General features: G+C 48.6%; 1 protein-coding gene across 1 annotated transcript in view; it reads left to right on the top strand.

Moving 5' to 3' along the window:
- The window catches only part of FNDC3B (fibronectin type III domain containing 3B), a 216626-nt gene that overhangs the window by 160607 nt on the left and 29221 nt on the right, over positions 1-26798 (top strand). The window contains exons 11-21 of the mRNA XM_080929181.1: positions 6033-6157; positions 7178-7352; positions 8594-8680; positions 10160-10298; positions 11662-11733; positions 13726-13844; positions 15358-15463; positions 16477-16649; positions 18273-18386; positions 18710-18859; positions 22477-22757. Of these exons, the coding sequence (XP_080785307.1) occupies positions 6033-6157; positions 7178-7352; positions 8594-8680; positions 10160-10298; positions 11662-11733; positions 13726-13844; positions 15358-15463; positions 16477-16649; positions 18273-18386; positions 18710-18859; positions 22477-22757 (1541 nt within the window). The remainder of the gene's footprint in view (positions 1-6032; positions 6158-7177; positions 7353-8593; positions 8681-10159; positions 10299-11661; positions 11734-13725; positions 13845-15357; positions 15464-16476; positions 16650-18272; positions 18387-18709; positions 18860-22476; positions 22758-26798) is intronic.

Below are 26798 nucleotides of genomic sequence, written 5' to 3'. Positions count from 1 at the left end.
TGCTCTGTGTGGTCATCATCACAAAGTGAACGCCCAAGCACAGAGACGGACACTCTGTCATTACTGCAGCAGAGCCATGTGTGTCACTCCTGTACCTTGGTTCTGGGAGACAGCAGCCTGTGTGCTTTTAAGACCTAGACGATGACCATTTTTCCACAGATTGGAATGAAAGAATTCCATGTCCAAAGTCACTCCTTGAGTCTTGATGACCCACCAGATGTTTAGGCGCTGTGCCCTCTGACTGTTAGATACAAGAACATGGACTTTTCAACCCAAAGCATTTCTTCTGCCCCCGCTTTTCTGTTGTGTGTTCAGGTGAGAAGGAAGAGCAGGACAAAGAAGTGCCAGTAATTTAGAGAACCCAAGAGGCAGGGAGGGTACCCCATACTGACACTGGGAGGGAGGGGAATTTGGTGAGAGGGCAGGACCCGGATGTGATCCTCAGCATAGCTCACAAGTGGAGGACCAGGACTCTGCGTGGGTGCTGCGCATGGGTACTTCTCAGTTCCCAGGGAGAACAGCCCCGAGTCTCCTCTCTGCCACTGTCTGCTGCCCCTGAGAAGCAGGCTGCTCACCACAGCTCAACAGAGTGAGGTTTTTTGTTGGTTTGTTTATGTTGTTTGATTTTTTTTTAATTTGAAAAAGAATAAATTACTTTCCTAAAGGTATAAACTTTGGTAATAACCAACGTTAATTTTCAACTATAGATTAGAAAGAAATATTTAAGTGTGCAGAAAGGGTAAAAAAAGAAATGTAGTACAAGATTCAAAGTCTTTCACATGTATGATTTATCCCCAACTTTCGTTTTAAGATAAACTGCATAGTAAGGCTTCTGTACTCTTTGGGGGAAAAGATTATCGTCCCTGGAGTGACCATTACTTCTTCAAAGCATCTGCAGAAGTAGGTCCCACCTACCATAGCCATACAACTCCCTCCTTGAGCTCCAGTCCCCTACCCCCACCTCTCCGTGCTTGGACCATTTTATAAACCAGAATTATTTCCATTCCTCAGAGGGCAGGGGCCCCGTACAACATAGTGTAACACGAACACTAACAGCAAGAGTGCAACCAAATGTGAGCTCCCTGCAGTTCTGCTCCCTGAAGATGTCCGTTCCCGGCTCCCTTAGGCTGTGGGGGCCGAAATAGAAGCAATTGCTTGCCTAGATCGGATAGTGAGGTGTGCACCGTCGTGAGCCATAGTGAACGGGTGAGCCACGACAGATACCCTTGTGGTGACCAGGCTTCCAAAAACGCACCATAGGGCTGAGGGGGTGAGCTGGGTGTCGTTTTCTTTCCACGAGAAGAGGGAACGGAGAGCAGGGTGAGATCTCTGGATTGGGGATGTCTGTAGATGCCATGGACAGGGGCCAGTTGTCTGGCAAGTCCAAGTCTTTTTCTTCAAGAGCAGTTTTGACCAGGAGCTTAAGGGTCAGGGGCAGCATGTGAACCGTCACCACCGCTAGAAGCGGGTGGGGGTCATAGAACTTGGAAACGGAAGCAGGCCAGGCTTAGCATGTCCGACCCCAAGCCAAGCGAAGCATCCCAAGGCTGGTCGGCACAGTTTGTGCTCCAAGACTGTCTCACATTCTAGTAAAGATTAACACTGCCCTCAGATGAACTCAGAGGGAGCTGTGGAGACAAGCATGGGGCATGCCCACGTTTATGAACGGAAGCAAGCCAGTGAACCTGAAAGGCGGCCTTTCTTTTTGACTCACAGGCTCTGGCAGTAAAGTCGGGTCAGAACAAGGCAGGGGTTATTTCAGTTCATGTCAAAGTAGGTCAGTAGCCTAAGCACCAGGTCTGCCTCAAATGTCCAGGGGTGTGAGCTTGGCTCCTTGTATTCGTTTCTCAGTCAGGATAAACTTATCTTTCACTTACTACCAAGAATAGGACAGAGCCTGTCTTCACATCTGCTGCTCCAGATTGCTTGTGTTTGGCACAGCTGGTGCACCATGCCATAGTCCTGGTGCTGCTGGAGACTCTGCTAGACTCTCTGCCCCACACCAAGGACGGCCCAGATCAGAGCCAGGCCTGGCCACAGCCGCCGTGCTGCCTGGGGCTGACCAGATTATTTATGACCGAAGGATGAAAATACCTAAGGATATTACCCATTTCTGTTAAGCCATTTTAGCAGACAACTTTGCCCAGTCTGACTTCAGTTAGAAGAAAAGAAGGAAGGAAGGAGGTGGAAGACTTGCCAAGGAAGCATAAAACCCTGAGTTCAAATCCCAAAGCAGACCTGAAACTTGGATTTTCTGGTCTCAAGGGTAGGAAGGCAGAGAGCCTAGCCAGATCAGTGAGAAACTGTCTTTCACACAGGTGGACCCAAGGCTGTCCTCAGACTGTGTGCAACCGTACATGTATGAACACAGACACATGCAAACCAAGTTTTCTAGGTAAAGCACATCCCAGCAAACCTACCTGACCTCAGTTAGATTTTGTTAGGAGAGGGAACATGCCGTAGCTTATATCCCTCAGAACCGTCTAGAGACACACTTCCATCACATGGGAAAGCCATGGTCTACATTACCCGAATCTTCACTGACAGGAAAAGCTTGAACATACTTAATTTCTGATTCATGCTCATTCATGTATCATCCCTTCGACTTGTGGAAATCTGACAATCTTCTATCTATTAGCTGTTTTTTTTTTTTTTTTTTTTTTTTTTTTTTCAATCTCATCTGCCTCTGTCAACATAAAGTAGTATTTTATCTGTAGATTTCATTACTAGCCAGGATCCTACTTGAGTTATAAGTTCCCCAAACTTTCTAGATACTCTTGGAGGGAGAGGTCTTTTACAGATGGCATTTACTGTGTTCTGTTGTTGTTTTCCTGCTTCTTAACACCTCTTCTGCACTCGAGCCCTTTGGAAGCCGGGCAGGGAGGGTAGACCAGCATGACACATATCCCTGAATTCGGTCACTAGGCTGCATCTCTACTCCATAATGCCTCCGCTGGTGGCCCCTTTTGGAACTGCAATCGCTTTTGCAAATGTCATTTTTTTTCTTTCTAATATCTCTTTAATATAAAGCCTGCCATGTGTGAATGTTTTCTTTCGTACAGAAACCTTTCTCTTGTGTGAAATATTTTGATGGCCTTCTGTCCTGTAACTTCTAAAAAGCTTTAACTCTTGATCTCTGAAAAGCTTAATCACCCGATCAAACTCAGCAAATATTGTCTCTAAAATTCAGTTCCGAGTCCAGTCAGCTCTCAGTGTGCCTACGTATCCCTAAGTTCTGCCTACATCATGGCACATCTCATGGGTTGTGATTAAAGGAAGCGTGGGGGCAATAGAGGGCTCAGCAGTCCACAGCATGTGCTGCTCTTACAGAGGACCTGAGTTTGAGTGTCAGCACCCCCACTAGATGCCCCATGTGTCTCGGGATCTGATGCCCTCTTCTGGCCTTAGCAAGAACTGCAGTCATACCACAAGTCCACCCTATGTAAAAGGAAAAAGAAGGAAAGTTTGAATAGTTTGTCTAAAGAGGGTGGGCTACTGCTCTTTAGAGTTGGAGGGAATGTCTTGAGGGGCCTAGGACATTTCCATCTCCAGCTATCTAGTGAGCACCATAGCTACAGCCCCTTGAAAAGAGAAATCTACTGTCTATTGGTTAACTCTCCACTTGTTCCTATTTAAGTCACAGACTGAATGGCTTTTATATGGTAGAGCAAACAAACTAGTAAGAAAAAGATCGACTTTTATTTACTGGCTGTAGTTCTAAGAACCAGAAATGCACAGCGGAGGCCAAACATAGAAATGGGGAAAATGAGGCTCTGAGGGGAAACCCACACAGATTTGGAAGGGAAAACCGCCTTGTTGGCAGCGCGTGCCTTTCTCCTGCCTCTTACTCTGGGTTCAGAAACAAAGGAGGAAGAAAGGCAGATCTCACTGCCACTAAGATGGTTGTGAACACACAGGATGCACATGTAGTGTAATCAGACACTGTCTAGATCTATGCAGAGATATGCATAAGCAGTTTTCCCGTGCATAAATCTACTGTATCAATCTGAGCACTCAAGGTGAACGCCAGTGCAAGTCAGCAGTGTACCGGCCACACAATGGTGTTGCTGTATCATGCTGGAACATGCTCTGCTTCTCACCCCTCTACCTGTCCATCTGCACCTGAAGGTATCTTGAACCCTTTAAATCCTAAAGACCATCATGGCCTCCATTGGAGACACTGGCCTCTTGCTGGGGGAAGAGATGGGTAGCTGGGTTATAAATGGGATTTACACTGTTGGGATTCTGTGTGTGTGTGTTTAGTCTGTCTACTCCAGTGTGTTTGTTCTTAATTACATGTCACGGAGTGTGTTTTTAGTCTATATTCAGAGCCTGCTTACAGAAAAGAGATTCTTAAATTGGCTTAGAAGAAAACTGCTGGCTTCCTGCTGTAGGAAGTAATTTGCGAGTTTCAGACATATTCCTGGAGTCTCTAGACCTTACGAGAACGCTCACGCTGTCGTAGCTTCGTTGGTTAATGTGTAAGGCTGTTTGGTTTTTTGGTTTTTTTCAGCAGGGTCTTACCATGTAGCTCTAGCTGGCTTCCAACTTCATATGTAGACCAGGCTGGTCCAAAATTTATGGTGATCATCTTGCCTGTGCCTCCCAAGGACTAGGGTTGCCGAGCGTGGCTAGCGTGTTTTCTTGTTTTCACAACCGACCAATAAGATATATGCATCGCAGATAGAAATATTGTTCAGAAAACTACTCATACGAATTTCTATGTCGCTCATGGCCCAGGTTAAATGGTCTTTTTCCTTAAATGTAGAACTATGAGACCCCAACTGTAGAACTGAGCCTAAAGATTTTTGGGCTGTACTCCAGCTAACTCGAGGGACTGGTGAGGGAGAACTACAAGTTCAAGGCCAGCTCGAGGATCTGTGGTGACCCTGTCTTAAAATAGAATGGAATAAATGGAATAAGGGGATTGGGAGTGAATCAGCAATAGAATGCTTGCCTGTCATGTCTGAAACCCTGAGTTCAATCTCCAGGACAGAAAGACAGACAGACAGGCAGCAGGCAGGCAGGCAGGCAGGCAGGCAGCCTACATGACAGGTTTTCTTTGTACGTAGAAGAACTTGAAACCTTTTTGTAAGAAACTTAGAATGAATGCTTGCATGTGCTCGCCCGCCCTCCCTCCCTCCCTCCCTCCCTCCCTCCCTCCCTCCCTCCCTCCCTCCCTCTCTCTCTCTCTCTCTCTCTCTCTCTCTCTCTCTGTGGTGGGGTTATATATAGGCATTCAGCCAATATTCCAGGTCTTACCGAATCATGCCGTTCAAGTCCGTATGTAGTGGTTGAGCTCTCTTGGGGAGAAAACAGATGTGGACCTGATGACTCAAGGGCTTGTGAACAGTATGTAGGAATCAGTAAACAAACAGCTCACTGTGGCCTTGTGTGTATCCAGGGGTTTGGGTCACTGTGACAGAAGAGTCCAGCTGCACAGATGGGAGATTGGGGGGCTGGAGGATTGCTGAGAAAGGCCAGGTCACATCCAAGGTGGCAGACCTTGGCTTTCTCAGACTGTCCCATGTTCGGTTGGCCATGGCCACCCGCCCAAGTAAGAAGGATGTTACTGACCACAGTTCTTAATTGCCACATCGTCCTGTGTCTGAAAAGACCTTTCTTACGCTGACACTAAAACCCTGTTAGAAGTGAAAGTCCAAAGGGTGTTAGTGGCAGATCTGTGTAGCCTTTGTGTGGAGGCTGAGGCTTCCCTGTGTGGTGTTTTATGTTCAGCGTGGGTTCCTCTCAGGATACCTGCCTTGTGTTGTCTTAATTCACCCAAACTTGAAATTCAGCTTTTGTTTATAATATTCCTTCATTTTCTTGTGGTAATTTGGTTTTTTTTTTTTTTTTTTTTACAATTGTATGCATTTGGAAATGTCTCAGCAAGCCTCCATTCATTTGCGCAATAATTTTAAGTTTTTTTAAATGAATTAGTCAATAAGCCTAACGGTAATACACAGAGAAAATGGACAGTGCAGTGTTCTGGGTGACTTTCAGCGAGATGAATGGCCTGTGTGTTCTTCCAGGGAAAGAGAAACAGTGGTTTCAGACAGTGCTTCTTTGGGAGCCAGAAGCACTGCAAACTGACAAAACTCTGTCCGGCCATGGGCTACACGTTCAGGCTTGCTGCCCGGAACGACATCGGCACCAGGTATGGCATATCCTTTTCTCCTTGCCCTTCAGCCTTCGTGGTTCTGGCTGTCTCTCACATTGTCTGGAGGTACGAGGAAGCTCCCTCTGCGCCAAACCCCACTGGGAGCAAATCCTAAAGGAGGAGAAGGCCTGTGAAGCGGCCGGCCATGCTGGACTTTTCTCAGCCTCACACCTGTGCTGTGACGTGCACAAGAGGTCCCAGGACTGGGGGGGGGGGGCAGCAGGAGAGCTTTGTAAAGGAAGCCTGCCCCTCTCCAGACTCCCTGTTCTACCTCCCTTTCAATGGGCCTGTTCTCCAGAGCCTTCTTGTTCATGTGTGTGACCGTTGCTGATCCAGAGGGCTGCTGAGCAGCCATTATCCTCAAGTCACAGAGAAAACCTGGGCTGCCTTGGCTGCCGGTGTCTCTAGGCTGCAGAAGGAAAGAAAGAAACCAGCGCCAACCTAGGTGCCTGCTGATTAAGAGGCTTTCCGGTTCTTGCTAGGTACCTCTTGATCAAGAGAAAAATCTCTTCCTTTCATGACTGCATCTTAAAAAGTAGGCCCTTTAGTGGCCCTAGCCTGGAGAAACTCTCTGAAACATCACAGACTTTTTAGAACTCCCTCCCGACGCCTGGAAACCAGTATGTCCTCAGAGTCTCCTGACTGGAAAGGTTGGAATGATAAAGGCGTCTAATGAATCAGAAGCACCCACAGGCTTGGAAAACTGTGGAACTCGGGTTCCATCAGCACCTGTTGGTACCCGGCTTCCTTTGAAGTCCCCCTGTAGCCGTAAATACGGCGCCATGGCGTGCTTCTGAGGGAAATGAAATCCCAAGCCTACCCTCCCGTAACTGAGCGTGCTTTTGTAAGTGCAGATTGTAGAGCCCAATGGGGAAGGCGCACGCTCTGATGGGCGAATCTCCTGTGTTAGATCTGTTGCTGCCACACACCAGCCGGGCTGGGTAGAGACATACCCTCCCTCTTTTAAAATGCCAGGACTCCCGACACGGTCCTCACATGTCTCCTGTTCCTCTGCAGTGGCTACAGTCAGGAGGTGGTGTGCTACACGTTGGGAAACATCCCTCAGATGCCTTCGGCACCCCGGCTTGTCCGAGCTGGCGTCACCTGGGTCACACTTCAGTGGAGCAGGCCCGAAGGCTGCTCGCCCGAGGAGGTGATCACCTACACCCTGGACATTCAGGAGATTGAGAGTGTGAGTCTTGCAGAGCATCGGGACACCTTACTTACTATCACCCCTGCCCTTCCCAAACTCAGCAACTGGCTTCAGATATAGTCAACCAAAAATCTTCTTAAGCCTTCCTTTAAAGTTACCCCAAAATCAACTTTACCGTGGCCATAGCTGAGGCAGCCTCTTAGGCCCTTGCCTCGAATGAGTGCAGCAGCCCCTCATCCATGCTCCCTAACATCGTGTGCTGTGCTCCCTGCCACACCGTCACAATCTCATGGGACCCGGCCACCTTGCAGAGGAGGCTCAGCTCTCCAGTGCCTTCCCACCCACGCGGACCTGAGTGTCTGGCTTTGTCACTGGCCTTGTGGGCTTGCTCGTCTCACTTCCCTTGGTTTCCTTCTGTCTCCACTCTGCGGAACGTCTCTGTCATGTGGAAGCGTCTACAGTGGTAGAAATGTCCTATAGTTTATGCTGGACATGCGGCTGTGAGCATTTGAAATATGGCTGCTGACCTGTGGAGCTGAATTTTTAACTGGTTAAGTATGAATCCATGTGACTACCATATAATTTCAGCCACCCATGCTGCTGTGGCAGCGTCTCAGGAGCTCAGACAGCCTGCCCTTCCCTCCTATGCCTTCACAGCCTGCAGCACCACACGCACGCCTTCTGTTTGTGTGTAGGGTTTTCTTTCTCAAATTGCCTCGTTAGCTGACATGTAAGACGTGCAGGCCAGGCTCCGAACATCTTTTAGCAGGGGTCATTCTCTTGAGCCTGAGTAGAGGGAAGGAAGGAAGGATGGAGGGAGGGAGGGGGCGGAAGGGAGGGGGTAGAGAATACTATGGAGTGAGTTCTGTCTATTCACCTGTACTGGTAAGATACCCCTTCCTCAGCCAGAAGGGGGCGCCATGAGCTCAGGAACCTCACCTGTCCACTCTGCACAGCCTTGCTAGAATGTCAGCTTCCCAATCAACAGGCTTTGCTCATGACAAGTTTATTGTTAAATAAAGTGTTTAAAGTGCTTTCAACTTTGTCACAATACAGTTGAGCAGAGCCAGGCTGAACAGCAGTGTGACAAGTGACAGCTGCATTTAGCTCTGAATGCCACCCATGGCACCGTGGGCCCCTGATACTCTCTCAGCGATGCCTGCCGAACTCCGGAATCACAGCTGAGAAGGGGCAGCCCCAGTATTAAAAACCCTGGGCTCTTAGGAACAGAGGCCGTGATGTTATGATTCCAATGTCTCCTTCTGGCTTTGCCTTTCCAGGATAACTGTTTCCACCCCAGATACACTGGCGAGGACCTGACCTGTACTGTGAAGAATCTCAGACGAAGCACACAGTATAAATTCAGGGTGAGTCTTCTTGTCGGTCGCTAGAGCTCTAATGGACGCTGATGCTTCTCCACCTGTGCTCCAAATGGAGTCTAAAACAGACAGCACTTGCAGAGGGGCTGGGGCACTGTCAAGGACCCACCGTATCTTAATTTGAAAATAGAGGTTCTAGGCAGAAAACCACGGGGGAAGATGCTGTACTGGGGGAGGATGCTGTACTGGGGGAGGATGCTGTACTGGGGGAAGATGCTGTACTGGGGGAAGATGCTGTACTGGGTTTCCCTAGCAAGGGAAGTGCGCAGCTGGGAAGACCCTGAGCCTGTGTCCCTGCACCCACTGGAGATCTGCTTCTCCTGTGCCTTGCAACACGCGCTCCGGCTTTCTGGTGCCCTCAGACCTTTCCACTCTTTCTTGGGTTCTCTCTTCTGTGTCCTGTCTCTTCCTCAGTTCAGGCCAGTGGTTCTTAGCCTTCCTGATGCTGTGACTCTTCAATACCCCCAACCATAAAGTTGTTCTCATTGCTACTTACAAACTGTAATTTTGCTCCTGTTATGAATTGTGATGTAAATGAGCATCTGCAGTTTCTGATGGTTTTTGGCGACCCCTGCAAGAGGGTCAAGACCTGCTGGCTTGGGCCACCTTTGCTTATAAACAACCACCACCAACATTACAGCTCTCCTTACTTTTCCTTCTACATCACAGCGTCCTTTCTTGGTCCTGTGCACGGCACCCTATTTCCTTGTGTGCCCTGAGGATGCTCCGCCCTCCTTTCTCTAATTTTAGGGCTAAGTAATTTAATTTGGCATGTAGTCACTTCAACATTTGTCAAATTATCAAGTGGAATGTTGTGACTGACTATTTGAGGAATATAATTGTTTCTTGGTATGCTAAAAATACTGATCTTGGCTCCCAGGGCATAGCTGTACTGCTAACATTGTCCACAAGGTGGCACTATCTGCCTCTTCCATAAATAAAAGTTCTGTCTCGCTTATCCCTGAGTTCTCTTTTCAACAAACAGCATGGAATAAATGGGAACTACTGGTTTTATATACAGTACCACTGCAGCCTCCTTCTGTTCCTCTCTTCTTTCCCTCCTCCTCCTCCTGTCCCTCCTCCCCTTCCTCTAGTGAAGCATGGTCTTACTCTATTCCTGGAGTGCCTGGAGCTTGTTGCATAGCCTAGAATGATTTCAGAGTCACGACCATCTTGCCTCAACCTCCCCGCTCCGACCACTACCCTAGGCTTTCTTCTTTTTTGTAAGGATATACAGATGTCTTTAGCTGAAACCTGTCTTTTGGTTTTATTTTTAATTTTAAATAACCAAATAAAAGTAAAATAAGTGATCACAAACACTTAGTTCAGCGGCCTAAAGAAAGCAAGCACGTGATTGGGTGGACAAGTGTCGGTCTGTCCATGTCTAACCTTACAAAGGTACAAAGTCCCGGGAGACTTCAGAGCCCATAGCCAACACGTGCTAATGTCTCCTTGGTTGTTCTGCAGCTGACTGCTTCTAACATGGAAGGGAAGAGCTGTCCAAGTGAAGTCCTGGTTTGTACAACCAGCCCCGACAGACCTGGACCTCCGACCAGACCCCTCATTAAAGGACCCGTCACTTCGCATGGCTTCAGCGTCAAGTGGGGTATGTCTCCTGCCCTCTGCTGCTGTGATAAATCAAACACAAGTACAAAGTATTATCTGTGAGGGCTTCATGCATTCATTACGCATGTGTGAGGACTGCATAGCAAGAGAAGGACAGAGCAGAAACGTTAGAGGTGTAAAGGTACTTACAGGGTGCGGTTTGAAGCATTCGTTGCCTTTCGTTGGAGACCCAGCTCAAGCATGCTGTATTGAGGTATCAAAGGCTCTGAGGTTGGCTTCCCAGGAGGACAAGGATAGGCTGGATAGCAGCAGTCTGGGCGGCCTGGGGTCCGCCCTGTCAGCCTGCTCCCCCAGGAGATCCCTGAGTGGCCCCCTTGGCTCTCTGCTGGGATTTTATTGCTGCACATATTATTATTGAAGTGCGTGTGATGAATGCACACCTGGGAAAGAGAGCTCCACATATCTGTGTAAGTAACATCAAGGCCTTGGAAAGTCCCCTTCATGTGCAAGGACACAGAGGTGGCAGGCTGCTGGAGCCATGGCGGTCGCCGTTGGGCAAAATCATTCTACTTGCTGTTTTTATTCTCACAAAGCAAAGCTCTTGTAGGTAGACATGTCTGTATATCGGTGATCCAAGGTGACATAGGGCTCTGGAAGTAGACCGAGCCATGCCCCCCAGGGTGCCCAGTCCACCCCCCCCAAGATGCCCGGTGCCCCCACCCCCCCAGGGTGCCCAGTCCACCCCCCCCAGGGTGCTTGGTGCCCCCACCCCAGGGTGTCCAATGAATGTGCTGATTACTCTGCACTGCATCCAGGTCTCTGGGGATGTAAAGTTTGCTTAGTAGAAAAGTGAGGTGGGGTGAAGTTACTCCATCCCAACAATCCATTTGTTTTGTCCATGCATCTTTTTTTTTTCTCTACCCTTCTCATTTTCCAAAAGCATCTAGTTGCTCATAAATATATGAAGTAAAAATAATAAAACGAGATAAATACCTGACTATTTCGACTCTCCATAAAAATTAACTGTTCTTAAGACCCACTTCGAGTTCTCCAGAAGGATGCCATTTTTAGGAAGATCATTCATCCTATCAAGTTTTATGCGTGTTCCACTAAATCAGTGTGAATGCTTACATCCCGCATCTCAACAGCCTTAAAGAGCAGCCTGATAAATTAGTCTCAGTGCTGGTGTCACGGTACTGGCACAGGAATTCTCCCAAATCTTTGAGGCCAGCCTGAGCTCAAGTATGAGATGCTGTCTCAAGAGAAAACTTTAAGGGACAGGGTTCTTTAAAATGATGAGCTGTGCTTTTCGGTCCACTTCCAGTGGAAGTCCCTTTGTACTTTGTAGTGATGCTTACCGGTGTGACCAATGCCCTCCTCGCTAATGTGCGTCTACTCTGCAGATGCTCCAAAGGACAATGGTGGCTCAGAAATCCTGAAGTATCTGCTGGAGATCACGGACGGGACTTCTGAAGGTGACACTTGGGAAACTGCATTACCCAGAGTCCCCTCAGACCCTCTATAGTAGCTGCAGCAGGCGGCGTTAGTTCTTAAGCCGTACCAAGCACTGGGTGTCTGCCTGTCTGTCTGTCTCCCTTCCTTCCCTCCCTACCTCCTCCTCACTGGAGTGTGACCTTCAGCTAGTTTTCCTTTAGCTTCCTCAGCAAGCTCCCTCCAGCCATCTGTACCCCTTAGTAGTTTTATCTTTCAGACACCACGGTTCATTCTATTTTAAGTACCCATTTTTGACAAGTTGCGATTTTTGCTTCTGTCTTTGTTTCTATTTTCTGTTAATTTTGAACCGGCGGTCGCTCTAATAGAGTAAATGAACCTGAGGCTCTCTCCCCTAGGCTGCCACACACTCCCCGGAAATCACCAGCAGTTACGTCAGCAGTAGTCTGCCTGACGTCCTTGCAGTGTCTAGTGGTAGTCACATCGTAGTGTGGCCAGGCACGAGTGTCGCTTGGTCTCTGTTGTGACTCTGGAGCCTAGAGTTCTCATCCGTTGTCACACTGCAAGTTATTAAGATGGGGCCATGGGGCTTGCCACCGAGTCTAACGGCCTGCGTTGAATCCGTGAAAATGGATAGAGAGAACCAGCTTCAGAACCCGTGTGTGTGTGTGTGCCGAGACATACATGACTGTGCACGTGCACCCTCACACACACACTAGTGATTTCCACGGTACACGGTAAGGAAGGAAAAGCTTTAGGGCCCCTAGAAATGCATTTGCTTTTTCTTTCCAATAAAACTCATTGGGCTTCGTTAGAAAAAGATACAGTTGTCAAAACTTTAAAACATAACCAGATTTTACTAATGTGGTCGCTGTAATCATTACATGCATATGGCAAAGGAGAGTTACTGGGGACAAGTGACAATTGTCTCTGGCTTGTTCTGATACCACAACCACTTGGGGGTGGGCTTGTTTGTTTGTGGATTTTTTTGTTTGTTTGTTTTGGCTTTGTTTCTTTAAACCTGTTGAATACTGTTTTAAACCAGAAATAGGAGAATTCTTTGAGATGGGCACTTCTGTTCTTAACATAAAATCAGTTTCTATACTAGAGACCTTATTTAATGTCTGAATTAAGACTAGGAGAGGAGTCAGCTTCTCCCAGTTGCTTCCTGAGAAAGCCCGTCTGCTCTCGGTTGCCTGGCTCTCCCAGGTTCTGACTAAAGCCGTGGGTATTGTTTTACACTGAAACCCCTCCGGGAGATGGGGGTAATTCATAAAACCTTCTCCTGCGTGCTCTTCCCAGCTGTCCTTCAGAATAGGGTGTCTGCCCATAGTACAAGCACCACTGTCTAAATTCCCAGTTCTGTGGGCTGTATACTGATTCGGGCCTAATAAGGCACAGTACCACAGGAGAGTAATAAATGCCAACGGGCCGCTGAAGGGATTTGTGGAGGTTACTTTCTGTCAGATAGGGTGAGCATATTTTCCCTAAACAACTCACGTAGTGGAGGCGTGCATGGAGTGGTCAATTGGACACCGCATCAGTGGGAACAAAACAGTGAGAGACATCCCTGAAGGCTGCTGCTGACCTGGGCGGCCTTCAGCCTGTTCCAACTGGGCATCAGCCTCATGGGATGCCCTCCAAGTGTCTCACCACTGGTCTGTCACCACCATCACCGCTTCACATGGGCTCCCCAGACACAGCAGCCCCTTGACAAAGATTTTGGTCTATAAAGGGACCCAGGGTCACCCTCAGTGGCATTTCACAGCTGTACGGCATGATCTTCGTGCCCTCCTCCCGTGCCAACTCCCATGGGATGTGGCTTCCCACCCCTGACTGCGTGGTCCACGGTGTTATGGTGGTGGGACTATAGGAAAGGCCTCTGTGCATTTTAGTGTCGGGTGACGCCGGGGTGCTGAGGAAGCCACTTGGTGTCTTTGTCTCAGACGCCGTATCTCACGGGGACTTTCGTGCTGTTACAGCAGGCCTAAACTTATGCACGTCTCATTTTCCAGCCGGTCAGTGGGATGTGGTCTACAGCGGATCGGCTACAGAGTATGTCTTTACCCATTTGAAACCAGGCACTCTGTACAAACTGCGAGCGTGCTGCATCAGTACCGGTGGGCACAGTCAGGTTGGTTCATCAGTGTGTCACAGTGGGCATCTTCAAGTTGGGACGTGCCATGTCAGTAGCGGCAGAAGATGCTGCAGTTTAAAATGTTCCATGTTGATGCAGACAGCTTCAGTATCACATCTGGATATGAAAAAATAGCCTTGACTTAAAGGTACAGGGCAGAAACGATAGGCCCGAATCCTTCTCTGCACATTCTGATGTGTACAGGCTACTTGTCACTGACTTCACCCTTCCGTGACGTTGATGAAATTAATTAGGATTTGTGCTAGCTAAATAAGGGAGATGTCTGTCATTTCAAGGAGGGAAAAGTGTAGAATTTAGAGTCAAGCTAAGACCTGCTGGGATGGTAACACATCTGTGAAGGTCCTTTACTGCCACCTGCTGGGAGACTATTGTAAAAACAGGCTAAATCTGATGATTAAATTACTTGCACTTCTGAGGTTCAGTAATTCCCTGTGCGGGGCCTGCAGGCTTGTCTCTATCAGAATGACTGTAGACCAGCCAGGTGGCACACTAGGAGACGAAGCTTATACCACACGCAACGCTCAGAGGCTCCATGTAATCTAATCGATGCATACAGAGTACCCTAGAGATAAGAGGCTGGGTGTCCCTTTGACATCATAAGAGAGGCACTGTCGTAATTTTGTTTTCATTGTAGATGATTCGAAACCATTAACGGTGAGAGAAAGAGAGGTGGTACCTAGTGAGCCATTAGCAGATTGATAACATTTTCCTGAATGTTACACATGCGCAGTTCCTCAGTGTCTAGAGTTTTGTCTGGACAAAAAGACAGACACGCCACATCCCACACAGGATAAGAGTCCAGTTAGGACACTTATAGAGTCCTGGGGGCTGGCTGGGATGTCTCCCTGTTGGAACATACGCAGAGCGAGGCCAAAGGGTACCTGCCGTGTGAGCGGTTGGGCAGAGCAGCAGATGCGTTAGTTGAGGCATAGGGTCCATTTAACACACATCGTTCCCTGGAAGGAGTTGGAGCTCTCGTAAGATGGTCAATACCACCAGATTCACAGAGCCAGATTCTAGAGAAAAAGAGGCCTGGTTACTTCAGCATGGGCAGGGCTGCTGTAAGAGCCAGGTTCAGTGGGTAAACGCCCCCTTTACCTGCTGTTCTGCTCTTCCTGTAGCTGGCCGGCCATTTAGGGTATCATCCTTAATTCTCTATCCAGTTGTTTTGTGTTCTCTCGAATCCGCATGAAGGGTCTTTGCAATGTTGATATAAAGGAAATAAGGCTGCTCATGGTGGGCAAATGCTCAGCTCTAGCATCAGAGAGAGCTGCTCTAGGTAAAACCATCACTGCATGCAGTGAGAACTTACAGTTCCACAGCAAACAGGCATGGGCCCTCCTGAAGACCTTAATGTTTGTCGCACACACATCTAGTGTGCAACTCCCTTTGGTCCCGTCTACAGCTGTGGGATAGAATTAGCCGGGTAGATAAGGTGTGAGCGATTCGCAGTAACTAAGCAATGGTCTCTCCGGTGTTTCTCCCACAGTGTTCTGAAAGTCTCCCTGTTCGCACACTAAGCCTTGCGCCGGGTCAGTGCCGACCACCGAGGGTTTTGGGTAGACCAAAGCACAAAGAAGTCCACTTAGAGTGGGGTGAGTGAACAAATCTTCATGTGGGCATCGACCAGGACAGTGGGAGACTGACAGTGCTCCGTCACTCAGCCCCAGGGCTTCCTTCAGAAGCTGTGTCACCCATGGGCACGTTTGTGTTCTCCATAGCCCAGACCTGGGCTGTCTCTCCGCAGCCTTCTCCGGCTCCTGCCCCCGTGCCTGACGGTGCTGCGCTGGCTGTTGCCACGTTCGCCATTAGCGGCCATGTTTGTAGAGAAAAATTCCAGAAAATTTAGGCAAGGCCTTGTCCAGGGGTTGTTCAGTGTGTGAAGAAAATGTGCAGAATTTAGAGATTAAGCCAAGAAATGCTTCAAAGAGCAACATCAAGATCCTCCTCTCTGCAGGGCTCTGGTACTTTCCTAGCCTTGCCTAACACCACTTCCAGTTGTACCAACAGCCTACAAGCATGCACATAGCAAATGCACACGTGTAGAACACTGGAGGACATTTTGGCCACCACTTACGTCTACGGTGTAATGAAATGGTATGCCAGCTTAGGGCCATGTAGACTTATCTGTAACTTGGTATTTCTCCTTCTCATTTCTAAATGTGAAAGGTTGCCTAGTGCTCCTATTACTCCTGAATTACTTTTTAATATAATCAAACATCTTTAAATGCATCTGCTTTGAGTGGTTTGAGTCATTCAGGAGCTTTCTCACTGTCTCGAACAGAAGGCTCTTTTTGTAATAGAAACTCACAGACACATCGCCTATGTAACTCAGTCAACTAGAAACCCAAAAACTGGGGCTGGAGAGACGGGTCAGCAGTCATGGGCACTTGGCGCTACTGCAGAGGGCCCGGGATCGGTTCCCAGCAACCACGTGGTGTCTCACAGCCGCCATTAGCTCCAGTTTCCAAGGTCTCAACGCCTTCTTCTGGCCTCTACACGTGGTGCACACTCGTGCATGCAAGCCCAAACACTCACATACCTGAACAAAGATAAAATAAAGAATTCCAAAGAAGTGTTCAAAGATGAAAATGTTTTACATCCTCAGATGTGCCTGCGTCTGACAGTGGCTGTGAGGTCTCAGAGTACAGTGTGGAAATGACCGAACCTGAGGACGTGGCTTCAGAGGTGTACCACGGGCCTGAGCTGGAGTGTACCGTTGGCAACCTGCTCCCCGGAACTGTGTATCGCTTCCGGGTGCGGGCTCTGAATGACGGAGGGGTGAGTGTACCACAGTTGGAGCACAAGGTGCCTTCGCTAGCCCCCTGCAATCCTCCACTGCCTGACCACTGTTAAAGTATGTATGACAAGACCTTACTCGCAAATCGATGCCGTCAGGATTTCCTGGAGGCCCAGCACTACCAAGTTTGTCTCTTGTTCTTTCAATGAAGTTGTGTGTGTGTGTGTGTGTGTGTGTGTGTGTGTGTGTGTGTGTGTGTGTGTGTGTGTCAGTGTCTGTGTCTCTGTGTGTGTTGGTGTCTGTGTGTGTGTGTCTGTGTCTCTGTCTGTGTGTGTTGGTGTCTGTCTCTGTCTGTGTGTGTTGGTGTCTGTGTGTGTCTGTGTCTCTGTGCGTCTGTGTGTACTTTTGATAATTTGTGAAGGAATTTCTCAGTATTCATTGCTTGTAAGAATCAGGGTTTCTGATTGGTCCTAGTGAAAGCTCTCCAGGGGAACTGGGCAGAGTGAGTCAGGAAGACACTTGCAATTTACTGAGAGCTCAAAACCTACATCTTTAAAAGCTAGGCACAGGGCATCCCCTTGAAACCCCAGCACTGTGAAGGCAGAGACAGGAGGACCGCTGGGATTACTAGACCTACTAAGTGAGGTCCAGCCTCATCTCAGAAGCAAAGGTAGAAAAGGGCTGGGAAACAGATTGTCTCCCACCCTCCACAGGCACGTGTACTTGTACACACAAGAATATGCACACATAACCTTTTAGTATTATAACGTGTTGTCTGCCTCAGTTGCTCTGTTCTAGAAAAGTAGGGTGGGACCTGAGGAGGAGACTGCTAGTTTTTTTAAAAGCCAATTCCTCTAAAAACCTCCATAGTTCCCTGGCCCTTTCCTCGGCTGTCCTGTTCATCTGGAATCTGGAGGGCAGGTGAGAAGTAGAGAGGAAGTCTGTCTGTCTGTGATCCACGGAGGAACTGTTCTTTTTTTCTCTGAGGTGGCAGAGTTCTGTGGATTTATGGGAGATGAGGGGATGGAGATGAGGGGTAGGCTGCCCACGAAGAGCGGCAGAGACAATCTGTTCCCGCAGCGTTGGTTAGCGGTGTATGGTGGGCATCCCTGAAAACCCCAGCAGTCAGGAGGCTGATGCAGGAACACCAGAGCTGCAAGGCTAACCTAGGCTACAAGGGAAGATCTTATCTCGAAGTAGTGGTGGAAGGGGGGCGCCAGCAACCAGAGCAATACCCAGAATGTGATAACAGTAGTCCCTGGAGACTCTCATACATTGATAACAGTAGTCCCTGGAGACTCTCATATATTGATAACAGTAGTCCCTGGAGACTCTCATACATTGATAACCAGTAGTCCCTGGAGACTCATACATTTAGAAATGAAACTACTATGTTTGGCTTTCTCCATTTTCTTGACTGAATGAGCTGTACTCCTAATGTTACATTGAAGGAAAATTGTGCCAACTTTTTAATCTTTTTCAATAAAATAAATAGGCATATATAATTGATCTTTCTGTAGTTTATCCGTATTCTTAAAGTAAAAAGCATTAGATAATATTTTTACTCAGTTGCATTAGCGATACTTACCTTTAGTTATAAGTTTTTATATGCACACACGTGCCCAGACCATTCTTACATGCAAACACGTGTTCTTCTTTTTCAGTATGGTCCCTACTCTGATGTGTCAGAAATCACCACTGCCGCAGGACCCCCTGGGCAGTGTAGAGCGCCCTGTGTTTCCTTCACTCCTGACGGATGTGTCCTGGTGGCCTGGGAGGTGAGTCTGCTAACGCTGCCCATCCGCTTCTGTTTCTGCTAACTCTGCCCTCAAATACAAGCTGTAAGGATGCTACAAAGCCAATGAGTGTGTGCATGCCTGCGTGTGTGTGTGTGTGTGTGTGTGTGCGCGCGCGCATGCGTGAATGCGTGCGGCTCTCTGTCCATATACAAGCAATCTCTCTTTGACGACTGTGTCATTTCCAGTTGTGGAGAAGAGCCAAGTGTCCCCCTCTTACCTGTCCTTTGTGGGTATTGGGTTATCCTGGAGTATGGTACTCTCATGTCCGTGAAATGACTAAACTGCAGACATCTGGCCTGCAGAGCCCTGAAAGCCCCGGTGCTGACATCTCCGAGTTCAGGTTGGAATGGGGAGAAGATGAAGAATCCTTAGAACTCATCTACCACGGGCCAGACACCTGCTTTGAGATCCGAGACCTGTTGCCCGCTGCACAGTACTGCTGCAGACTCCAGGTAGGTGAACATCCCGACTCCACTCCCAAAGACAGTCACTGAAAGGCACTTCAGAAAAGCAACGGAAGGCTACGGAGGAGGGAGCACGTGGGGAGCGGGGCCCCTTGTGTGGGGCTGGGCAGACGGCTCCCTGGGAACAGTGTGAACTACAGAAGCATGAAGACACAAGTTCAGACTCCCAGCAGACTCACAACAGTTAGGTGCTAGAACAGTTGTCGAGACTCCAGCGTTGAGGTGGGTAGGGTAGATACAGGCGGGTTCCAGAGAGCTGGTTGGGCAACCAGTAGCCAAACTGGTTAGCTCCGCTTTCAGTGAAAGACTTTGTCTCAGAAAGTAAGGTGGAAAACAGAGGAAAATATACCTGATATTGACCCAGGCCCTACACCCATACAGTGGGCACATCTGCACGTATACATAACTCCTTACACACACAAGGTGTTTTATAGTTGGTTTCGTCTCTTCTAGGAGGTCATAACTTGTTAGAGCAAAAGCAGGGTCTTCCCTGATCTCTGCTCGTCTGCTTGGCTCTCGGTAGCACTACAGCTCTTACGTCTGTACTGCTTTCTACTGCTTTCCCGAGCACTGGACAAGTGACTCGACCCAAGGGGAGGGGCTCCCACTTCCTGAGGAAAGATGCATTTTGTTTTTATGGGAAAGCAGCTTGGAACTGGCCGCAGACAGGATAATGCAGCTGCTACACTGCACTAAAAACACAAAACCAAATATCTCATTCATTTAAACTAGGTGCCACCTACCTTTCTTTCCTACCGCTCTGACAGAATAATCTACTAAAAGAAGCTAATGTTAAGCCTATGTCTGGGAGAAAGGGGTTTTCTGGCTCACAGTTGAAAGTGACAATGTAGCAGGCACTGAAGGCAGCGGGGCCTTGAAGCCGCTGGTCATATCTCATCCGGTCAGAAAGCCAAGTGATGAACTCATGCTGGTAGTTTTCTTTCTCCACTTACAGAGTCTAGGATCCCACCCCAGGGATGGCACCACCCAGGCCTTCCCACCTCCTAAACAGAAATCTAGACAATCCCCATGATCATGCCCAGGGGCCATTTCCCAGGCAGGGTGAGGTAGGGTCTTTCAAGTTAACAGTTAACCATCAAGACTACTCAGAGCTGCTTATCATTAAGCTTCTATTTGGGAACACAGACTGTTCCTACGCTGACCCTAAGAATATTAGTTATCCCAGATATCCTTTACAGTGAGACTCAGAGTCAGCATCCATTTTGTCCCACTTATTCAAAAGTGGTTTCTGAGCAGTTTTCTTTGGGAAGGATGCTCAGGAGAGATAGAAAGTTCATGGCTGCAGTTGCGGCCCTGAGGCAGCCCGCCTTGGAGCACATCTCCATTTCAGTAACTAAGGAAGCTTATGTGGCCATGCTCAGGCCCCAGCAGTTGGCATGGAAGAAGTGCACTTAGCATCCTGGCCTCGTTACAGAGGTACTCCCTTGGTAAATCAATTTTCCAGATTAAACAAAGCCTCTTCCCTTGAGTTTCGGAGCCTGCTTCAGTGTAAATCTTTCTCATTAGTTGCCTTTGTTGGGCAGTGCCCTCCCTTCCTCGGTGAATGGACCAGGCATGGTGCCATTAGCCCCGTGTCTGTGAATCCAGGTCACAGCACAGTGTCATCCTGTGTCGGTGAGGTGGAGTCGCTGGGGAAAGGGACGCAGAGTGAGTGTCATGTCGCTGTTGGAGCAGGGTGGGTTCTAATACAGAGCTGCCTGCTGTCTGTTGGAGCCCCTGCCCTGGCTTCCAGAGCTTCACTGCAGAGGGTGCCCAATTGTTACTATGCCTTCTGCTTCCGTCTTTCCTGGAGGAGACATGTTTTTGCTCAATATTGGCCTCCCCAAACTAGGTGTGAAAAGACGACTCTGTGATCAGAATAGAACCTTCAGAATAATAGCCCAGTGTCTCGGGGTTGGCAGTCAGGATAGACAGTGTTTTAAATGCCTGTGTTTGTCACGAATGGAGTCAGACCTGCCTGTGGCATGAGGTTAGCACGTCTCCTACCTCCATCACTGTGCTGAAGAGATGCTGCCAGGAGCACACCTCACCCATCTGCTGACTTTTGGTACCTGTGAACTATATAGAAATTGCAAATTGCGGCCACTTGACATTACTTTGTGATCAAGCCAATCAACCCTGAACATTCTTTTGAATATTAGGTTTTGTAAAGGGTGATTTAAACATTCCTTGTTTAGCTCAGGAGGACATTTTAGTTAAGAAGTGTCATAAGTCAGTGCTAGGCCTTGGGCTTAGTCCCCAGCCGCCCCCAACTGTGCACACACAGAAAAGAGTTACCAAAGTAAATATTCACGAGAGACCTTTGTAAGTCGTGGCTATAGTATTGCTTAGTAAAAGCTGCTTTTACGTTTTCTTTGAAGACTTTGAATTAGAAGTATGTAAATCAAGAGTTCTACACAGCCAAGTCCACAAAGGAAAGAGAGACAATGGGCAGAATCCCGAGATATGAAAGGAACAGGGCTGGAATGTGGGCAGGTCCGGGTGAGGTCTGAGTGGTTCATAGTGCTGTGCCAAGGGTATTCTCCATGTTGTTTCTGCCTCTTAACTTTTTTCTTTTTAGATCTCATTTATTTTTATTTTACATGATGCTTGTCTGTGTCCCGTGTTGTGCAGTACCCACATAGGCCTGAAGGGGGACTCTGGTTCCGTTACAGAGTGTTGTGAGCTACCACTTGGGTCCTGGCAGTGTGGCCGGCCGTGCACTTACCCACTGAGCTGGCTACGACTCCAAGCCCAGTTGCCTGGTTTTATCATTATTCTCGAGCAAGTGAGGTGCAGGCTCTAGAAGAACCACGGCAAGACTTGTGCAGATGTTATTTTTCCTGGAGCTCTTTTATTAAGCCTAAAAAGGAGCTCAAAATTAGGAGTTTAGAAAAACCGGGTAACCATCGCTCTGTTTGTGGTTTTTTCCAGTTGGAAGTTAAGGTGCCCAGTGTCGACCTGGGTGGCTTTGCCAGCACTTCACCTACTAACCAGTACAGTCCGGATATACCAGCACCTCACTAGAGCAGAGCCTGTGCGGACACCAGGGAGGGTCCTCACATTAGCTGGAGAGAAAGTAGTTGGGCTAGCGTGACTTGTGATACTCTGAAAGGCTATGAGGAAAACGGGTGTCCCCAAGAACTCTGGATTGCACCTCAACAGCCTGGAGGATGGGCAGTACAATGGGATATGTAGTAGGAAGAATGGGGTTCACTGCCAGACACCAGCCTCCGCCCCCAACCCTGTCTCCACTCTGTGTCCTGGGGGAGGAGCCCCTCAGCTGTCTTCTGGACTCGCCCTCTGTGCCTTGCACTGAACTGGGAAGAGCCAAGCAATCATGGGTCTGTGATGCCAATGAGTGTGCAGAAGAGATGTCCCCAAGCAACAGGGCACACATATGCCACCCTGAACATCAGGACACAGGTGGACAGTGGTTAAGGATGACCTCTGAGCTTCACATATATGTGCATGTACACATAAACCTGTACATACATACACCACATATTTAAAAAAAAAAGAAGAAGAAGCCTAACGTTTGCTGATATGGAGGGCCTAGTATGTGAGATGGTCCGGCGTGACTTGGCCACACTTCTGTCTTCCAGGCCTTCAATCCAGCAGGCGCAGGGCCTTATAGTGAGCTCGTCCACTGCCAGACTCCAGCCTCCGCCCCCGACCCCGTCTCCACTCTGTGTGTCCTGGAGGAGGAGCCCCTCAGTGCCCACCTGGACTCGCCCTCCGTGTGCCTTGTACTGAACTGGGAGGAGCCGTGCAATAATGGGTCTGAAATCGTTGCTTACAACATCGACCTGGGAGGTGCCTGCATTACCGTGGGCAATACGACCACGCACGTGGTGAAGAACCTCCTTCCAGAAACGACGTACCGGTGAGTGAAAAGGCTCCTGTCAAAATTTGCTCCACGGGTGTCACTTCCAGGGCCGAAAACCCTTCCGAAGTCACTGCATCCCAGCCTTTCCTTTTGAACATATTTAAAATATAGCTTAAGAGCCGGCATTGCGTTTTACCGTGATAGTTCCCCATAATTCGTAGCTACTGAGGGAGAATTTCACCTCACACTTGAGTCACTTTCCCCTCCTGTGCCCTTGGTCTTCCCTTTTGCTTCATATATTTTCACTGTGACTCATGTTGCTGGTGCCAGCAGGACATCTCACTGGGAGAGATCTAAGAAGCATCTCTTAACAATGGAGTGTGGCCCAGAGGGGCCCTGGCGTCACTGTGTGTGGATTATCGGGCTGCAGGAACTTGAGCTCAGGCTCGGGTGCTTGTCTCCAGACCAGGTATTCTCTGTGTGCCTTTCCCGTGAGGAGAGGAGACCGATATGGTCCCCAGGCAGGTAGCTAGTAAGGAGCAGATGAGTGAGGCTGAATGCACACCTGAGCTGCGGCCACACAGCGGGCTCCAGCAGTCTGGTCCTGTTAAAATTATCTTCCAACAAAACTCAGGCTTCCTGGGGGCTGGGGATGGCGGAAGGCAAGCAGATGGAGTCGCTGCTTCCGAAAGGCTGTCGTTTCTTTTATGTCTTCTGCCGTGCTTCCTCACATTCCCGTCCGAGTCTGTGCGTGCACGCTCCTCAGAGCGTGTTTGCCTTACACACTTCCATTATCCCGAGTCTCTTCTTGGCCACAGTGTGCCCGGCAGGTTTGGAGAACTCTTGAGGATCTCCAGGACTCCTAAGTGACAACTTTGGGGAATAGGTGATCAACAGTGAAAGGAGCGTTGTACACAAAGACCCGCTGGGGTGTGAAAGAGGACGTCCATGATCCCATGGAGACGCGCGAACTGAAATAGGTGTCTAGCGAGATCCGGGACCGCAGCTTACAGAGTCCTGGCTTACACACGTGCAGCCGTGCCCTTCATGCTTTAACCATGAGACACAAAACAGGACCTCCCCTCGGACCCGAGTGAAGAGGAACGGGGCCGGTGAGACGGCTCCAAGGGAAGGGTGCTCGCCTGTGGAGCACCTTCAGATACCGTTAGAGACGTCTACTCAACACGCGCCGTGTGATTGTACGTATCAGAAGCAATTGTGGCAATTACAGTGAGTCCTGGTAAAGTCGGTTTCCAAAGATCTAAGTCTGCGTAACTTTTCCCTCACTTTTTCCTGTCCCATAAATTAGTTAAAGCATCAGTAACAAGGCTTAGATAAAAAGCTTTTGAGGTTAAAAGTTTTTTAATATTTTTATGTAATGTGTGTGTTTCCTGCATGTATGTCTATGTACCGTGTGCGTGCAGCGCCCAAGTATCCCCTCGAGTTGTAGGCAATTGTAACCATCCATGTAGCTGCTGAGAATTGAACCTGGATCCTCTGGAAGAGCAGCCAGTGCTCTTAACCACTAAGTCAACCCCTGATCCCTCTTCGTTCTGTCTCTTAGTTTAAGTATAGAAGGTCCCCATTGTTCTCCCCGGACTAGATGGCTGTAGTGAGTCTGCTGGCACAGAGAGACAAGTTTCAACATCTCCATCTCTTCCCCGATGCTGCTTCAGAACTACCCATTAAGGCTTGCTGGCACAACCTGTGTTTGAAATTGACTGAATTAAAAAGCAATTTTTAAAAGTATGACATTTAAGTTTAGAACTGTATGTGAAATTGAATTTGTGTTTTGGATCAAAGAGGAGAGATGGAAACCGCTTTTCTTTGCACATACCCTGCCAAGTAGAGTCGAAGACCATAGCTGAGAAAGGCTTGGGGTCACTGCTGTCACCGCTCCCGTCCAAGGCCTGAGCAGCTCCATGACCAGGGCAGTGGTCCATCTTTGGCTCCCCCGGCGTCTCGTGAACTTTATCAAAAGTTCTCTGCATGTAAAACCACTTCATGTAGCCATGTGTTCCCCAGCAGTGTTCTCAGAGTGCCCCCTGGAGGCTTCATGGGAAGTAAAGGATCAGCAGGCCTTGCCCCAGGCCCAGAAAGTAAGGGGGGATATAAATTGTGAAATACAGGACACTCTTACCATGTGTGGATCTTAGCTCTGGTTTTTCTGTGGGGGTGAGTAACCCCATGACAGCATACTAGACAGGGGCCCAGATACGGGGTGAAAGAAACCCTGTGGGCAGGGAATCAAGCACACATGAGAAAAGTAAAAGGGAAAATACCAGGAGGACAGAAGTTTAGGGGACGGAGTCAGAGGCCTACGGGGTCAAGCAGACGTGTGTGAGCAAAATCTCCCAAGGAGCATGCTGCTCAAAGTGCAAAAGAATGACCTATGTGTGGTGGCACTTGACTGTCATCCCCACGCCTAGACGCAGAATACGTGGATCTCTGTCATCTGGAGGCCATTCTGGTCTACATAGCAAGCCCTGGGCTGAGCTACCTCATGAGTCTCTGCCTAAAACAAACAAAAGAAAATACAATTGGTCCTCAAGAATGACTCAGCAGTTAACAGTATTCTTACGAAGGACCCAAGTTCAGTCCCCGCGCCCACATGAGGTGGCTCAGAGCCATCTGCCCCTGTAAAACTCGGCTTTAGAGTGTCCAGCAGCCTCTTCTGCACTCTGAAGGCACCCACGGACATATACCAAACACAGAAGTTAACAAAAAATAATATCAGTAAAAGACTTGTAAATAAAATTTAGGGCTGACAATATGACTCAGCAGGTAAAGGGCTGCCAACATGAGCCCAACCTCCAAAGCTGACGTGGTGGAAGAGAACTGACTCAAGAGACTTGTCTCTGACCTCTTCCTTGTATGAACACACACACACACACACACACACACACACACACACACACACACACATACACACACACACACATTGATAAAGGTAAAAAAAATAATTCAATGGAGACTTTTAAGGAAAGAAATGTGTCTTCATCATGAAGGTTAGGCCCTGAGATGGAAGCCCGTCACTTGCAGTCTACAGTCATTAAGTCCACTGAGGGACATAAGCCCTGGTCGCAGGAAGCAGAGGCAGATTTGAAACCAAACTCCAGACTGCATTCTTCCACGCACAGCTCCTTCCTGTGCGCAGCTCCTCATCCCAGACTATAACTTCAGAGCTCATGAGCAGGTGCTGGTGGCTCATGAGTAAAACCTGATGGCAGATATTACTGGAAACAATATCCTGTAAAAACAAACAAGCAAAAAAAAGTGTCTAGCTGGACTTTAGCCTTCCATGAGAAGCATGTTGGCGTGTGAAAACCTTTTTCCTGGAGTATCGGTGCCTGTGCAGATTGGGAGTGTGCATGTCCGAGCTGCACTTCTGTGAACCGTGGCTTAGTGGGCCCCATGGGGGGGCCTCGCCGCCCTTCTCATCCCCCTCTTGCCTAGTGTGACTTCCCCGTGGCTCCTGTGGCTCCTTCATTATCCCCGCTGACAGTCTGTCTCCTGGTGACCTCTTTTGGCTCAGCAGTGATCTGTCTGGCTTGCTGCAGCCTTCCTCTCTCCATCCTGAACTGCTAGTGAGGTCACTGAAGATCACAACGTCATTGTATGTCTGACTCACGCTGAGCTGCCGGACAACGAGAAATGAAAATAGGTTGGTCTGTTATGCTCACTTATGCCCATTTTTTTGCCAAGGGAAAGGGGGGTGAAAATAACAATTATTGAGTTCTTACTATGTAATAAGCACCCTGTCTGCTGCTGACGTGAATCACAGGCCACTTTGCTGTAATGAGTTGTGGGTGGGATTTGTAAGCAGAGCCAAGTTCTGAGGCCTTGGTTCAGCCTCTCACTTACAACTCTGCCACTTGCGGAAGTAACCCATGCCTCTGTTGCCTTATCTGTGAAATGGGACTAAAACTGCCAATCACCTGGCAGTGTTCCCTGGGTTACAGGAGCCTTCATCTGCCTTTTGGGTGAGACACACTCGAACTGTAGATCACTGGCTGTTTTCAGTAGAAAGAGAATTGAGGCATAGGTTGGCGTGTCTGGAGACAGTTTGTTACCTCACTGACGCGTCAGGAGGGGCTT

Source organism: Micromys minutus, assembly GCF_963924665.1.
Source record: "Micromys minutus genome assembly, chromosome: 15".
NCBI lineage: Eukaryota > Metazoa > Chordata > Mammalia > Rodentia > Muridae > Micromys > Micromys minutus.
The sequence above is the reverse complement of the archived record's forward strand: the minus strand, read 5'-3'. Positions and strand labels throughout refer to the sequence as shown.